This window comes from Mobula hypostoma, chromosome 1 (genome assembly GCF_963921235.1).
Source record: "Mobula hypostoma chromosome 1, sMobHyp1.1, whole genome shotgun sequence".
NCBI lineage: Eukaryota > Metazoa > Chordata > Chondrichthyes > Myliobatiformes > Myliobatidae > Mobula > Mobula hypostoma.
In genome coordinates, this window is record NC_086097.1 from 80970873 (window position 1) to 80986647 (window position 15775).

The window sequence follows — 15775 nt, forward strand, 5'->3', positions numbered from 1 at the left end:
TGGTAAAGAGAGCAACAGCTGCACTAACCTTTCAAAAGAATGTCCTATTTTCTTCTATTACCATGGTGCTGCAAGCATGAAAGCCTTCCATTCAAATCCTATTCCTGCTAAAAGTTATGTAAATTGTTAAGAATTTTGCAGCCAATTACGTAATGAGAATATTTATCACCAGACTTTGATGGTTTTTGTGCGTCCTTATTTCATTCAGAAGCAGTAGTGGAAGTGACAGCAAATTATGATGATAAACAATTGTCTGAATGTGACTAAAACAGGGTGAAATAATTGAAATTAATACACAGCTGGGTCAATCACTGCCTCTTGGAAAACCACAGGAATCTGCCACTCCTCAGACATTATTTCTCTATTAGCCTAATAAATAAAAATTTCAAGCTGCATTTAGCTGAACACTCCTTTTCTGTCTTGCACTTGATTCTGCCGACATCTGGCCCACATCTCATAGTGATTACCCCCAACATGTAAGGTATCTAGCAATACCTTTAAATTGTTCGTGCAATGTTAACCTACTGGTCAATTTAAATTAAATAATTTTCTGGAAACATATAAGAATTATTTGGATGAAGTACATTGCACTGATGAATTCAAAAGTAAGTAAAAACTATTGATATTCTGCCTTTTCTTAACAACTTCCACGTACTCCTTTGTTCTCTTTAAGGTTACGGACCCAAGACAATGCTATTAATTTTGAGGCATTTTCTACAGAAGGCTAGCACACAGGGGCCAAGGTCAGTGTTCGTAGATACCTGCTGACCAGAGTCATTTGATTGGATAAGTTGTTATGTTGAATAGCTAAAACAAGTCTGATTGATCTCTGCAAGAAAGGGCAAGGATGAGGCCAAAGAGGTGCCAATAGCAACAGCAAGCAAGTGCTGGAAAATAGGTAATAAAAATGTCAGTCAGGCTTGAAATGCAATGATTTTTCTGGAGGGGAAGAGAAAAGCTCATCAAAAGCACAGAAAGTCTCTGTGGTGATTCTCATCAAACAGTTATGGGGACTATAAGAACCATGGGGTTGAGGTTGAAGAGCCTGTGCAAAGAGATGATAGCAGCCCCTGTATTAACAACTTTGCACCACTGAAACACTGTGACATGTTGCTTTTCCATGCCTCTTACTCCAGTAATGAAGTGCAATGATTGGCAGGTTGTTTGGAAAGCCAGACTCATCAGCCTAAAGATACCACTGTTAAGTTCTCTTAAGTTAACTTAGTTCAAAAGGGACAACACGGCTCACACCAAGTGGTACTCAAAGACATTCTTAAAATTCTTCAAGCATCAACAGCAACTAAGAGCGAATATAAATAGCTCCAGCAAAGATGCATGAAAATTCCTGCCAGAAACCTATTCAATTTAGCCTGCTGTCTTTTGCTGATTGTTACACAAATTTATCCTTACCAAATTGTGCGAGGAGTCTTATTCACTTTTGAATAAATACTCTGCACATTTTCTTTCAGTCAGGATAAGGACCAAAATCTGGATTTGGAGTGAGTTTTGGCAGCTCACAAATGCCCATCTTATATCATTCATTCAATAGCAATGTGACTGAAGTAATCTGAGCCACACCATGTTAAAAGCAGCATATTCTGACAATTTTCCAGGTAATGCTAGTTTTAGCAGATCAGCATAGGAAGCAAACTGGAGAAAATTCACAAACATGGCAATGTTCACAAGGAGTCGGCAAGGGATCATATCTGAACCACGATACTTATTCATTTGCATAATTGGGACAAGACCATGGCATTAAAGAAGTCTGCCTGTGAGGAATGATTTTGAGCACTCCAGATTAAACTATGCCTTGCTCCTTTGCTAGAGGGGTACAAACTAGATGCCACTTGAAAATAAAATAATTGCTACAGATAAAGGTACAGGTTTAAATTTTGAAACAGGAGCTTTTTTTTTTGAGGTAGATATTTTTTCTAAATGCAAGCTGATTATAAACTTTCAATGATAGTACCACGGGAAGCAACATGACTGATACATTCAATGTAGAAATTACAAATTTATTCACATTTTAAATTCATACTAAAATTAAAATAATATGTGTACTAGTACATTTCTAGGCATTTTATGGATAATTGCAAGTTTTGGCAATTTGTTTGTCAGTAGCTAATATGTGAAAAACAAACACCTGCACTTGCTTGTAATCTAGTATTTCCTTTACTCATGGTATTTATAGATTGGAGAATAGCACCTGGATAATTTGTACCCTTATTTCATAAACTAGGACAGCAATTTTCAGTCCTTACAATTCACATTTTACTCTTTCCATAGTGTGAATTTATGTATCCCTATGGCCACTTAAAGAATTCCTAGCAGCTGAGTCCCTTGCAAAAATTTATGAGAAAGCACAAAATAAGCCATAACATCTAAAATCATGAAGATCTTCTTTGGTATCATAGAGCATTAATTAGTTTGCACTTCATCAGTTTCACATTAAATACTTGCATTTCTTCTAAATATATGATGGTTGGCTGTAAAATTCAATACGCAAAACATTTTGTTTATTGTAATTTTTTTCTGCCAAAAGCTTTCAGCTGAAGTACTGTAGATCTTTTTCCAAGAGACTATAAGCCTCAATTTGGATGAAGTGAAGAATTCATTCCATTTTATCTCTTTATAGATTATTACATGGTTCTCAATTTTGACACAGTCTTTTCCCTTTCCGCATGTGACAAGCGTAGCCACATCCACAGTAAACTTTCCTGTGCAACATTTATCAGCTTGTCAGTTAATTTTGAACTAATGGCACCAAAATGTAACTGTTAAAATGACTGTTCTTCATCTTGGCTCGTTCTGTCCCTCTGACAAAGCACAAGCAACCATTTTCTTTATTCAATCCTTTGTACCAATTCCTAAGGGGAACTTCTCTGAGCTATCATCAGTGCATCACATACAGCTCAGTTTGGGATCATGTTCCTCTGATAACACATGCCTTTTCTTCTCAAAAAACATCCTTATCTAGTCTCCATAGGCTATAGGAATGACCTTAATTTTATTCTCATTATTCACACATAAAACTCACATGACCTGTGTGTCTTTTACTTCTAATTTCAGAAGAAAATTGATTAGTGCGCCAACACCTTTCCTCTCAGCACCTGTTCCTCACCTTGAGAGAACTGGCTGTCTTCTTCTCACTTAGTTGGGTGAGACTGTGTCCAGTCTGACTGTCCCTGACCATTTCCTGCTCTGATGCTTTGCCTTAGCGTGAGTTGCACTACGAATCAGCAATGTATAAGTCTAACCTTCAAGATGCTGCTTCTTCTTTCACTGTTAATAAAATTAAGCATAGGATGAGTATAGAACATTAAATGTAAAATAAGAGATAAGACTTCAGCTTTACTTGTGAGTAAACCTCAGTTAATTAATTCACAAAGATCCAGGTTTTAAAAATTGATGGAATAACATTTCTGTTCAATTCTCATTGGTATATTTGACAAACACCATGTTATAATAAGCCTACCCTACAGTGTAATTCAGTATTTTAAAAGGAACTCGAACAACTAATACTATTGTCATTAAACATTTGTGTGACCTCATTGGAAATAGTTTATAAATATTTAATAACGTAGATCGTGTACTTCAGAGTCAGACATATCATTTATGTCTCAACTGTGAAATAACTTGGTCTGTTCAAAATTACAATATCAGCAATAATTCTTCTAATATTGAAGTATAATTCAGGATTGTAAGTACCACCCTTGCAAGAATTTGCAGTTTCAGAATACTTTTCGGATACTTGTGCACATTACAGCACCTTGCTAGATGCATGATGCTATACAGAAATTTATGCTTTTGCCGTCTATTGATAAGAAACACTGCACAAAAGGACATTTCTTTCTCAGATAGATGAAGCCTAGTTTAATCATGGAATGACTGAATATTGCGCTATTTTACAGTGAAAAGTGAATTCCTAAGGCCTGATCCTCAATTCAATTTGATTAAATTGCAGCTGATCTGTACTGCAACCTATTTATCCATCTTTGATCAATATATCTCTTGATAAGCTAAACAAGCAAAAATCTATTGACTTCAGTCTCAAATATTACTACTAAATTGATCAGTGACATCAACTTAAATTTGTTCATGATTTCAATCTTGATTACACTTTAAAGTTCACTTGTACAAATAGAAATATAGTCTACAATGATAGGCTTCACTGAAATATGCTTTAGACTTTTTATTGATTTACCCATTGTATCTTGAATGTTTAATCTGTGTTGCAGCATTTAAAGCACTGGAAAAATCCAATGATGCTTTTAAAAGGATTGGGATTTTAACAAGAAATTTTCTACACTATGATGTAAGCAGAAGAAAAGACAAGAATAATCTTGCAATTACCATAGCTTCCATTAGCAGCCTCAAAGTACTTCACAGTCAACTAATTGCATTCAAAATATTGCAAAGTAGGGTAATATGGTAGCCAGCTGTGTGCAGTATGCATAGTCCCATAAGCAGATGAGAAGAGCCCTATTCATCAGACCCTCATGCTCAGTCATAGCCTTAATACAAACCACACTGCTGCCAAGGTGCCTGCAGTGGGGAAGTAGCCATCATCTGTCTCCTACTGGGTTGTATATTTCTCAAGGAAGACTTGAAGGGGATGGCGCTCAACAGCGACTCTTTCCAGCTCATCTGCAGAAACCGCTTAATTTCTACTTCTGCAGTCTCTCTTTTTCCTCTTCAGGGTGGATGGGTTCTGTCAGAGACTCTGACCTGGACAGACACTCAGACTTCAGTTCTTTGCGGTGGAGGGACACACTCCTGGGGGCTCACAAGCAGCCGCTTTTCAAAATCCCAAGGATTCGGCCTAAAAGAGCACGCCTTCGGGGTTCCAAGGCTTCATGGCCCTGTGGACAGGCTGACTCTATGCTGGTGGGCTGACTGAAGCGTCACAGGAGAATACGGAACATCAGAAACAGTCGATCAGTTGTCTGGGGCTCTGTACGTGGTGAATCTCAATACCTCAACATGCCTTTCTCTCTCCTTCTTTCCCTCCCTCCCTCTCTCCCCCTCTTCCCTTCCGTCCCCCTTTCTGTTTCCCTTCGTTGGGGAAGAGTTTGTTATCGATACTTGAGTTGTAGAACTCTGGGAGGAAAAAAACAACATGGCAGAGTTCATCATTGCAAATCAATGAGTTGTTTTGTTATGTCTCCCCTCTCACTGTGAAAGGGTGATGCCTCTCTGTCCCTTTATTGGGGGGAGGGGGGAGGAGGAAGAGAGAGAGAGAGAGACTGTGGTATGTCGAATTGTCAGAGTGAACGATCAGTTTTTGTTGTACTGCAGATCATGGTCTTTATTGGGAGCTTTGCTATTGCTTGCTTGGTGGATGGAGGGTGCTGATGCTTTTTTTTGCTGAAGTAAGTGGGGGCTGGGGTGGGTTCCTTTGCTGCTATGTGTATGTGGGAGGGGATAGTAGGTGTGGTGGGGTCTTTTGGGGTTCTAACGTTTTCACTCTCACTCATTTTAGGGCCACTCCTGTTTATGTGGACATCTGCAAAGAACAAGAATTTCAGGATGCATATTGTATACATTTCTCTGATATTAAATGGAACCACTGAAACTACTGAATGCAGTGGTCTTCATAGAGATTCATCCCAAATTGATGTGTAACACAGATCCCTGTGATCTACGGGTTGTTCCTAGGGATGCACACAGACACAAACATTGACTGCTGCAGGAACTGCCTAGAAGATGGTTCAGAGAGCTTAAACTTGCTGATCTTTCAGTAAGCACTGCACACTGACCAACTGGTGAGGGATGATATTTGTACCACTGTAAATAACCTCTCATACTTGCTGCTGATGGTATATCTGTATACTATTGTGAGCAAACATATTAACACAGAGGATAATGATTGATGAATGCATATTGTACAATTGCAAATTTTATGGATAACATACATTTTGGGGAAAAAGTTATGGGCTCATGAACAAATGCTCAGTTCATTTGTTTTTAGTTGTGCTAGTTAAGGGATAAATTATCAAAATCACTGTGAGAACTTTTTGACTTTAGCCTTGTGCAATCTGTCACTTTCAATTAATTATATAGATTGGGACATCAGTTTAACAGGTCAGCTGAGCAACGTCATTTCTTCAGTATAGCTCTGAAGCATCAGTCTTAACTTATATGCTTCAGTGTCTGGAGTGGCGCTGAATCAAAGCACTATTGAGCTACACTGACCATTAGAGGTTCAGAATTTAATAGCAATAAAATTTAATACAAGATCAGCTCAACAGTTTTTGTTCATTATTTAATATGTCAGGGCTTTGTGCCAGTGCATGAGAGTGAAGCTGCCTCTGAGTTTATAATTATTAATCAGAACACCGTGTGATAATTTCAGAAACATCAGTATGAATTTATTTCTTCACTAATTCATTTACCTAAACTTTAAGAACAACTTAAAATAGAAGCATTGTTAAAGTATACTTTATTAAAGTACTTCCAGCTTCTGGTCTCATTTTCACTCTTCTTGCGAGACCCTGTATAACAGGGATGCTGTTGGCATTAATATTTCAACCTCACTTAAAAGTACACTTATACAAAACAGGAACCAGCAATGGTGCAGCTCAATTGCATTACGCTTAGCAACTTTACAGATTCAGTCAAAGTCCTTTGTGTCTTTTGCGCTGTGCAGAAGCTTTCCTACCTGACCTTTAACTAATTATCCAGCATACCACTGACATGTCATTTTGACTGCTGAGGCCGGTCTGCTTGCCAGCTGAGCATTTAACAAGGTGATGAAACACAGCTCCAACATCATCATTACTATTCCCCAGCAAAATAGCTCCTGTCAAACTCCCAGCAACCTTCAAGCATCAATGAAGCTGAGCAATTGTAATGCCATTGTTGAATCACTTTGAAATGGCATGAATTGTCCAGCTTGCCCATCACCACACAGAATGACTTAACAAGAACTTACAACATCAACCTTCAAACTGACAAGATATTGGCTTGTCAAGGCACCTGAAGGGAACGTGCCAACTGGATGACACATGACAGACCAGTAAGGAACACTGCTCAAAATCAGAAATTGAAAACAAAGTGAAGACAAGGAACTGATATGAAGCAACAGGCCCAAATACAAAACTTGGACAAAAGTGTGGAAACTCATTCAAACTCCTTCTGTCTTCAACAAGAATTAATCATTTTGTGAAGAAACTGGATTATTTTCTTCATTATTGCCAGGATGCACTGAACCAGGACTTCAAAGACTTCAAAGAGAGTACCAGGCCTATAGTGATGCAATTCACAGTCCATGCAAGTAGATTACAAGCAAATTTAGCCATACAAACCATCACAGTCAATAGTTAAAATTGCAGAAATTCATTTCTAAGACATAAAAATCCCATGCAATAGTACAGGCTGTGCAAGTTACTCATCAACAGTATCAGTAAACCAATGAGCCCTATCATGAGATATTTTTCGGAAAATGGGTCTTGCTATTCCATGGCACTTGAGGCTATTACTGGATATCCACAAAGTGGAAACTGCTTAGATGGTTGCAACAGATTATTGTTGATTGAAAACTGAGTGCTGAGTTAGACACCAGCAAAATCAGTGGCAATGAGAAAACTCTCAGGTGAAAAGGAAGGTTTATATAAGTAATAGGTTTGGACTCCAAGATGGGAAGTAGGAGACAGAACTTTGGGGATAATGAGTCATCCTGGTAACTGTGCATCAAAAAACACAGTCTTGTATTAAATATCATATGCCATCTCACTGAGTTTGAACCTATATTCTGGTAACAACTCTCTGTAGAACAGATGTACAGATGACACACAAACTCTCACATAAATGAGCCAATATCTGGGGCAATTACCAGGTACACACGTTCCACTAAGTGAAATTATGTCATATCCAACTTCATTACCACTGTTCCACTGCACTATTTAAAAGCATTTCAAGAGAATTTTTGTCATTTAAGAAGTAATTTTCCCAGAATACCTAAGTCAGCCCTGAAATATGTTGGCACGTATGTTGAGGGAATGAACCTAGAAATATCTGCTCTGCCTTTGGACATGAGGAATTTCATATTATTTTTAGATGGCAAATTGCTAAAAAGACTAATTGATGCATGGAGACAAAACCAGGGACATTAATTATGCACATCTTGAGCTTATCTGAAGAAAGAATGGAGAAATGGACAGAGATAGGGGAAAGAAAGAAATGGAGGTTAGAAAGGGTATGCTCAAGGGCCAACAATGGAAAGAACCTGAAACACTGGGAGCAGAGTAAAGAATGTATCAAGAGAAAGACCAAAAATATTTGATTTATATATCTAACAATTAGCAGCTCAGAGAATGTGATACGACACCAGTAATAATCTTTTTTTTTGGTACTAAGGAAGATCTTCAGCACTAATTAACAGTTATCCTGCTGTTTAAAACATAAATACACTTGCAATGCCAAGAGTTAACTTTCACTAATACATCAATGTTGGAGCAGCCCCTCAAACAGCAACAATTAGGTATTGGTGATCAACCTTGCATTTACGTATGGCTTGAAGTTGCTATAGTAATGACTCTAAATAGCAGTCCATGCCATTAGTGTTTATACTGACAGCAAGATTTGTATGCCATTAGGCATGTAGACAAATACACTGTAAAGTGCTGGACTTCTGCACGATGCTCTCCAGGGTGCTGAAAGTTAACAAGGTGAATCTATGAACAATAGAGTTGTCTGAGCAATGAAGCAGAAATCACAGATGGTGTGTACTTTTATTTGTGTACAACTCGGTTGAAAAAAAACTGGAAAAAAAACATTGCTTTTGAAAAGCCAGGAATGATAAATAGCTATTTGTCAAATACACAGTTCTATCTTTGTGCCATTCTGTTATTTTGCAATCGTTGCTGTATTCATTACTGCATTTATCATTACTTTGCGCATTATTTAATTCTGTTTGGCAAGCCATGAATCTCATTGCATCCTGGTGTATATGACTATAAATGAATTTGTATATCTGTATCAGTAGCACCTCACTTCTGCTCCAATGAACTTAGTTCATGAGTGACAATAAAAGAACTGAATGGTGTCAACAAGATTCTTCAGTTTCAAAAAATGAATAATAAAATTGAAGTAATCCTACTTTTGATTTTAACTCCAACTGAACATTGTCCATGCTTGGGATCTAGTTTTTGCCTTTGCTGCTCTGCAGTAAGCAGACATAAAAGGCAACTCATGTTATGATTTCATGCCTACACTACTTCAGATTAGCAGTACCTGCAGATATGTTATTCTCCGTTGAACCAGTTCTGTCAGATCCTTGGCCTCCTTCTCTCTCCATTCACCAGCCCCATCTGTTTGACTGAGGTAGTATACATCTGTCATAATGGACCTAAAAATGCAAGGGAACACAAATCAGATTCAAAAGGCAACATAATTGCCATTTCATGGCTCACAAACAACACTATCAAGGGAATGGGTATCACAAAAATTAGATCAATGGCCTGCTTCTTTCTCTCTCTTTCCCTGGGAGAAATTTCAATTTGATGAAAAGGAATAGGTCTATGGCAGTTTGTTACAAAAGCTGCACCAAACCTACTAGGCTAATCCAATGGGGGAAAGAAACTCCACCATTTCAAAGATTCTGCCGCACAATCTCTTTCCCCTGTCATTTTATGCATCCAAGCAGAGTCAAGGAAGAAGAAAAATCTGATCTAGCATTGTCTTGGGGATCCAGATCAACCTCTAAAGTTCAGTAATCACTTAAATTCACTTCATAGTACTTTATGAAGACCAGCAAGATCCTTGCTTCAACTTGGCTCATCACAGATTGAGCTGAGTTTGGCTAGGCTGCTAACAGATCAGCCAAATTACTGAACTAGTGGGCAACAAAATGTGTCCTTCATCATCAGTTAATTCCTATGATCATATAGTGAGGCTTGGTTCTTACCGCAATTAAACCCCTCGTGGCAGGTACAGAGAGTGTGCCCATTTCAAGGCTACAACATAGCGCAACTGCACCCACTGACCTCAGCACAATGAAATCAGGGTCAAAAGGAAGGAAATAAAACTCAATTGTGCAGCCAACTGGAAGTGTTATATATTTCCATCGAAGGTTAAGCTGGCAAAATGTAATGAGCAGCAATGCTAACATAAAAACTGAGTCGGGATCAACCTTCCATGGAGATTGAACAGCTGCATAACCTCTTTGCCCTTCAGGAAAATTGGTAGCAACACATAATATCTCTGAATAGTCTCCTGCTTGCAATGTTTTTCTATTAATCAGATTATATAATGGTTGACATTTTAAGGTGATTCCATTAATTTCACTTCAGTCTCAGTTTCACTTTTCACTCTATTATGTACAGTACTGTGTCTTTGGCACATATCATACCTAGGGTGCCTAACACTTCTGCACATTTCTGAACTTGTCACTGTGGCAGGAGCAAGGATATTGGGAATGGTGAGTGTGGAGTGCTGCAGGATGGCTGTGTGATAGGTGGCACAGAAGGAGTGCCGGGGCGGGGAGTGGCACAGGCACACCCAACCTTGAGACACCGAGCAAGGTAACTTGATTCCAAACAGCTGGTTTATTGATCATTACGGAATGTCCCTCTGGTACATCCCGCTTCCTTCCCTCTCCCTTCCCTTTTTTATATATCTCTCTATCTCTCTCTCTATATCTCTCTCTATATCTATATATATACACACACACACACACACACACACACACACACACACACAAAAACACACACATACCTGAGACCTCTGCACTGTACTGAATATGTTTAAATCCTGTGCCTAATAACTTGTTATATCCCAAATGGTACTGAAGAATGTCATAGGAAATCAGGAATTAGCCCAGATGATATTGTCCACCAATCTTCCCATTAAAGATCAATACTAATTAGGATGTAACCATCTATCTCAGTGTTATCTAGTTAATTTCATTTCCACTTTGAGGCACTGAAAATAAAGACTCCACAAAATGCCAACCACATAAAGATACAAAGAGAACCACTGCAGACATCAGTTGGACAGTTCAAGAAAAACAGCTTAATTAAAGGGGACAACCAATCGAATGGCATATTTCAACATTCCCAGCCTTTGGGCAAGCTGCTTCACTTCAATTATCACCTTATGCATGACTGAGCATTACTGCTGTGGACCCATGGCTGGACAAGAGACACACATTCATTTGGATGCTTTCGGGTATTTTCCCTAAGTGCGGATGCTGATGTCGGAGATGGAAATTTGGAACAATGGTGCTGTGCCACAGCAGGTCACAAGCAGCAAGATAAAGCAGTGAACAGTTCAATTGGTAGCAACCAGATTATAAAATGGTACTGCAATTAGTTCAATGGCTCTCCATGATGGAAAGTTTTTACTTTTACGATTTTCTGCATGATTGCGCCACTCAAAGCTGGGGTAATGTCCTAAATATTTCAAGTATTTCTTAAAACTGAAGGAAATTTTAAGTTTATTTAAGAGTGCAATTATCAGATTGGATCAATGGGTGAAAAAGCTGATCAATCCAGTTGACGTAAACTAATATGCAAAGTAGAATGGAAAACAAAAGCATCTTACAACCGTTTATTGACAATGCACTTAGCCTTATTTTGAGCATCAGTCGAAGGTAATACATCATAAGTAAATATAACTAACTGGGTATTTATGAGAAAGATACTTGCTTTATGTTGAAGAGGAATTAAGGCATAGTCTTGGCTCTTATGTCTCAATCACTGGCCCTTATGTCTGCTGAGTTGAAATGAAAGAGGATACAGCTGTGTGCTTTGCTGATGTTCATTGCCAGGGTTCATGTATTTGGCTAGGTGTGTGGAAGAGTTTTTTGTTAAATGTCAATGCCTCCAGCAAAAGAAAAGGAAAGGGACCCTATGCAGTAAAGTAATGCTTTTCCAATTCACACCTTGGTCAACAGCTTCAATTTACCAAAGTCAGAAAAAGGTTTAATATCACTGTCATAAGTCATGAAAATATGTTGTTTTACAGCAGCAGTATATTGCAATACATAATTTAAAAACTGTAAATTACTCTCTCTGTATATTATATATAATTAATTGATTAAATTAAATAAGTAGTATAAAAAAAAGAACAAAAAAAAAGTTTATTGGCAGCGAGGGTATGTTATTTCCAACCTGCACTGACTGTCGCCTGCTGATGAGGAAATCAAGGATCCAGTTGCAGATGGAGGCACAGAGGCCTAGGTTTTGGAGCTTGTTGATCATACAGAACTCTTTCTAAACTTCTTCATTAGAAAATAATATTATTCCATTTTTGCAAATTGCAACCAACAAAATAATTATGATAAGAAGGCTTTCACACACAAGGAAGATGCTCTACAATCAGGATTGATCTTTAATCAAGCTGAAGTGCCCCAATTAGGGCAGAATCAAACAGGTTCAATGACAGGAAATGAAAACAAAATGTCCAAGTAAGGGCAAGGATATAATGGATAGCATAAAGGGAATATCTCCAACAGGATGAAGCCAGGGTAAGCTGAAGGAGTTGATAAATTGGAGAGAGGGAGAGAGAAAGTGCAGAATGGGGGGGGGGGAAGAGGTGGAAGGGGGGGTGGAGAAGGGGGGGTGGAGAAGGGGGTGGGAGAAAAAAGTGCAGGAGAGGGAGAGGAGCAGAGTGGAGGGGGGGAGAGGGGGCGGGGAAATTGTTTATGCAAGAGTATTTTTTCCATACTAAATTCAGGATTCATCTATAATACTACACCAAATTCACTAAAAGAGAATTTCACAGTAGATCAGCAAACCCTAAGTGTGTGAATTGACAAAATATTGCCATACAGAATTGTCTACACAAAGCAAAGCCCTAGCTGACAAAGAAGTTAGATCCCAAGAATAATTTGTTCACACGTCCAGACCACCAAGCTCATGCTTCCAGAGTTTACAATGATATCAGTTATCAGAAATAGTATTGAAAGAAATACCACATTTAAACCTGGGATTTAGGGCCTGCTTGCGGTGAATTACAAAATAGTAATCAATATGAAGCTCCACAGGACATCAGAAACTGTAACACTGAAGACTGGAAAGATTCACAGGACATGGACTGAATTGCTAGCTCAAATCCATCTGGAAAACTCGTCTTCTCATGCAGGTGAACCAAAAGGTATTTTTGCTTCATAAGTGTCTGTTTGCTTTATGTTGCTGTTTGAAGAATTTTAAGTCTGATATGGGCCCTCAATCCTAATTCAGGGTCTGAGATGGATTGCACAAGGATCTGCATTGCAAAGAATTGTGGAACAATGGAATGCAAAGGATTCTCAACACTGTCAAAATCTGCAGTGATTTTTTTTTACATTTATGCATGTGTAATTGGTTGAAATTGCGCAAACCACTCTGAAATTGGCACTTTTCTAATGTAACATCTTATTGAGATGGATGAACACTGTTTTTCTTTGTCTTAACAGGGCTTTTAGTGACTTTGACAAGCCGCCAGCATAACAGAAACAAAATGTTTACACCAGTAACGAGTGTGGAGTCCTTACCTGTGCTGGTCACCCAGGTTCTCAAGTAATACATCTGCCTGCTTTTGTGCTTCATCGCCTTCGAGTTTTTTCACTTTCTTGACTTCACTCTGCACGAAGAACCAAAGCTCTTTCAGTCCATTTTCAATCTTACGCCTTAGCTCCTCGTGTTTTTTCCCAGGACCTGCCACATAAGTAACACAACAGTGAGCTGAGAAATTCTAATCAATTTATTTCATTAGCTCATTCTCTTTAAATAAAAGGTCTGACTTGAGGTATACGATCAGCTGAATTAAAAAAAAATATATATTTAACTAGTTGTGATCCGGTTGCATTAAATTAAATCAAATAATATTTATTATTGGCATATGATAATAGTTTACAATGGAGGTAGAGCAGTAGCTATAGTGTATGCGAATTTTAGTGGGGAGTTTGGCTAGGCTCCCCATTGTAGGCTTATTCAGAAAGTCAGGAGGCATGGGATCCAGGGAAACTCAACTGTGTAGATTCAAAATTGGCTTGTGCAAAGAAGGCAGACTGTGGTAGGAAATGGAGCATATTCTGCCTGGACGTCAGTGTCCAGCAGGGTTCCACAGGAAACTCTGCTTTTTGTGACGTTGATAAATGACTTGGATGAGAAAGTGGAGTAGTGGGTTCGTAAGTTTGTAGATGACACTAAGTTTGATCATGTTGTGGATAGTGTAGAAGGTTGCTGTAGGTTACAACAGGACATTGACAGGATGCAGAGCTGGGCAGATGGAGTTTAATCTGGAAAAGTGTGAAGTGATACACTTTGGAAGGTTGAACTTGAAGACAGAGTACAGGGTTAATGGCAGGAATCTTAGTAGTGTGGAACAGAGGGATCTTGGGGTTCACGTCTACAGATCTGTCGAAGTTGCTGAACAAGCTGAAGAAGACATTGGCCTTTATTAGTCAGGGAATTGGATTCAAGAGCTGCAAGATAATGTTGAAGCTCCAGAAAAATTTGGTTAGACCACACTTGAAGCATTGTGTTTAGCTCTGCTGCTGCATTCATTATAGGAAGGATGTGGAAGCTTTAGAGAGGGTGCAGAGGAGATTTATCAGGATGCTTCCTAGATTAGAGAACGTGTCTTGTGTGGGGAGGTTAAGTAAGCTAGAGGATGAGAGGTGACTTGATAGAGGTGTACAAGATGTTAAGAAGCATAGATAAAGTGGTCAACTAGTACCTCCCCTCCCCCCCAGAGTAGAAATGATGAATAAGAGAGGGCATAATTTAAAGGTATTTAGAGGAAAGTACAGGAAGATATTAGAGGTAGGTGTTTTTTTCAAACACACAGAGAATGGAATGTGTGGAATGCACTCCCACTGGTGGTTGTAGAGGCAGATATATTAGGGAAATTTAAGGAACTTGTAGATAGGCACATGGATGAAAGAAAATTGGAGGGCTATGCGAGAGGGAAGCAAGGCTTCCCTGATTGATGTTAGCGTATGTTAAAAGATCGACAAAACATGGATTGAAGGGCTGTACTATTCTGCATATGTCCTATATTCAAATAAAATTTAGATTAAAATCACTTGAAATTTGAACTATACAGAAGAATCATTTTTAAGATTGCTTAATCTTGGAAAACACAGGGCAGGAATCTGAAAAAATATTCAGCTATACAGTAGAAAGAGTTAAAGAGGCGATAGTGGATATGATATTGGACCGCTGAAAAATCATGCAGGAGAATTGGTAATAGGGAACAAAGAAATGATGGACAAACTTAATAAGCATTTTGTGTCAGTCTTCACTGTGGAAGACACTAGCAGAATACCAGTAATTCAAGGGTATCAGGGGTAGAAGTGAGTGTAGTTACTATTACTAGGGAGAAAGTGCGTGCGAAGCTGAAAAGTCTGAGGGAGATAACTTGCCTGGACCAGATGGACTACACCCCCTGGTTCTGAAAGAAGTAGCTGAAGAGATTATGAAAACATTAGTAATGATCTCTCAAGAATTACGAGTGTTACAAACCCACAGGTTTTGTTTACTGTGGACTGTCGCTTTAAGCGCCTAAGTGAGGTGGGACAATGACATCAGTCATGGGGGGGGAAGAGGGGGACAGGGAAAAGAGAGGGACAGGGGAAAGAGAGGGACACACACACACAGGGCAAGCTAGTAGCTCCAGCTTGTCGCAGCTGAGGCTTGGAACTCTCCTATCCACAAGAGTGGGTTAAACATCGGCACATGGTGCACAACGAATGTGTGAATGCCACTTTGTATGATCCACAGGAGTCGATTTTGGGGATATCTTGTGGACCACTTGTGTAGCCCTTGCCTGGGTATGTTGTGTGGTA

At 38.9% G+C, this 15775-nt stretch overlaps 1 protein-coding gene across 12 annotated transcripts in view; it reads right to left on the reverse strand.

Annotated features, from left to right (window-relative positions):
* Nucleotides 1-15775, reverse strand: part of LOC134348361 (alpha-(1,6)-fucosyltransferase) — an 877712-nt gene that overhangs the window by 137245 nt on the left and 724692 nt on the right. For all 12 annotated transcript variants that reach the window (XM_063051654.1, XM_063051603.1, XM_063051613.1 and 9 more), the window contains 2 exons: nt 13478-13640; nt 9235-9349 (listed from right to left, as the gene is read on the reverse strand). In XM_063051654.1, the coding sequence (XP_062907724.1) occupies nt 9235-9349; nt 13478-13640 (278 nt within the window). The remainder of the gene's footprint in view (nt 1-9234; nt 9350-13477; nt 13641-15775) is intronic.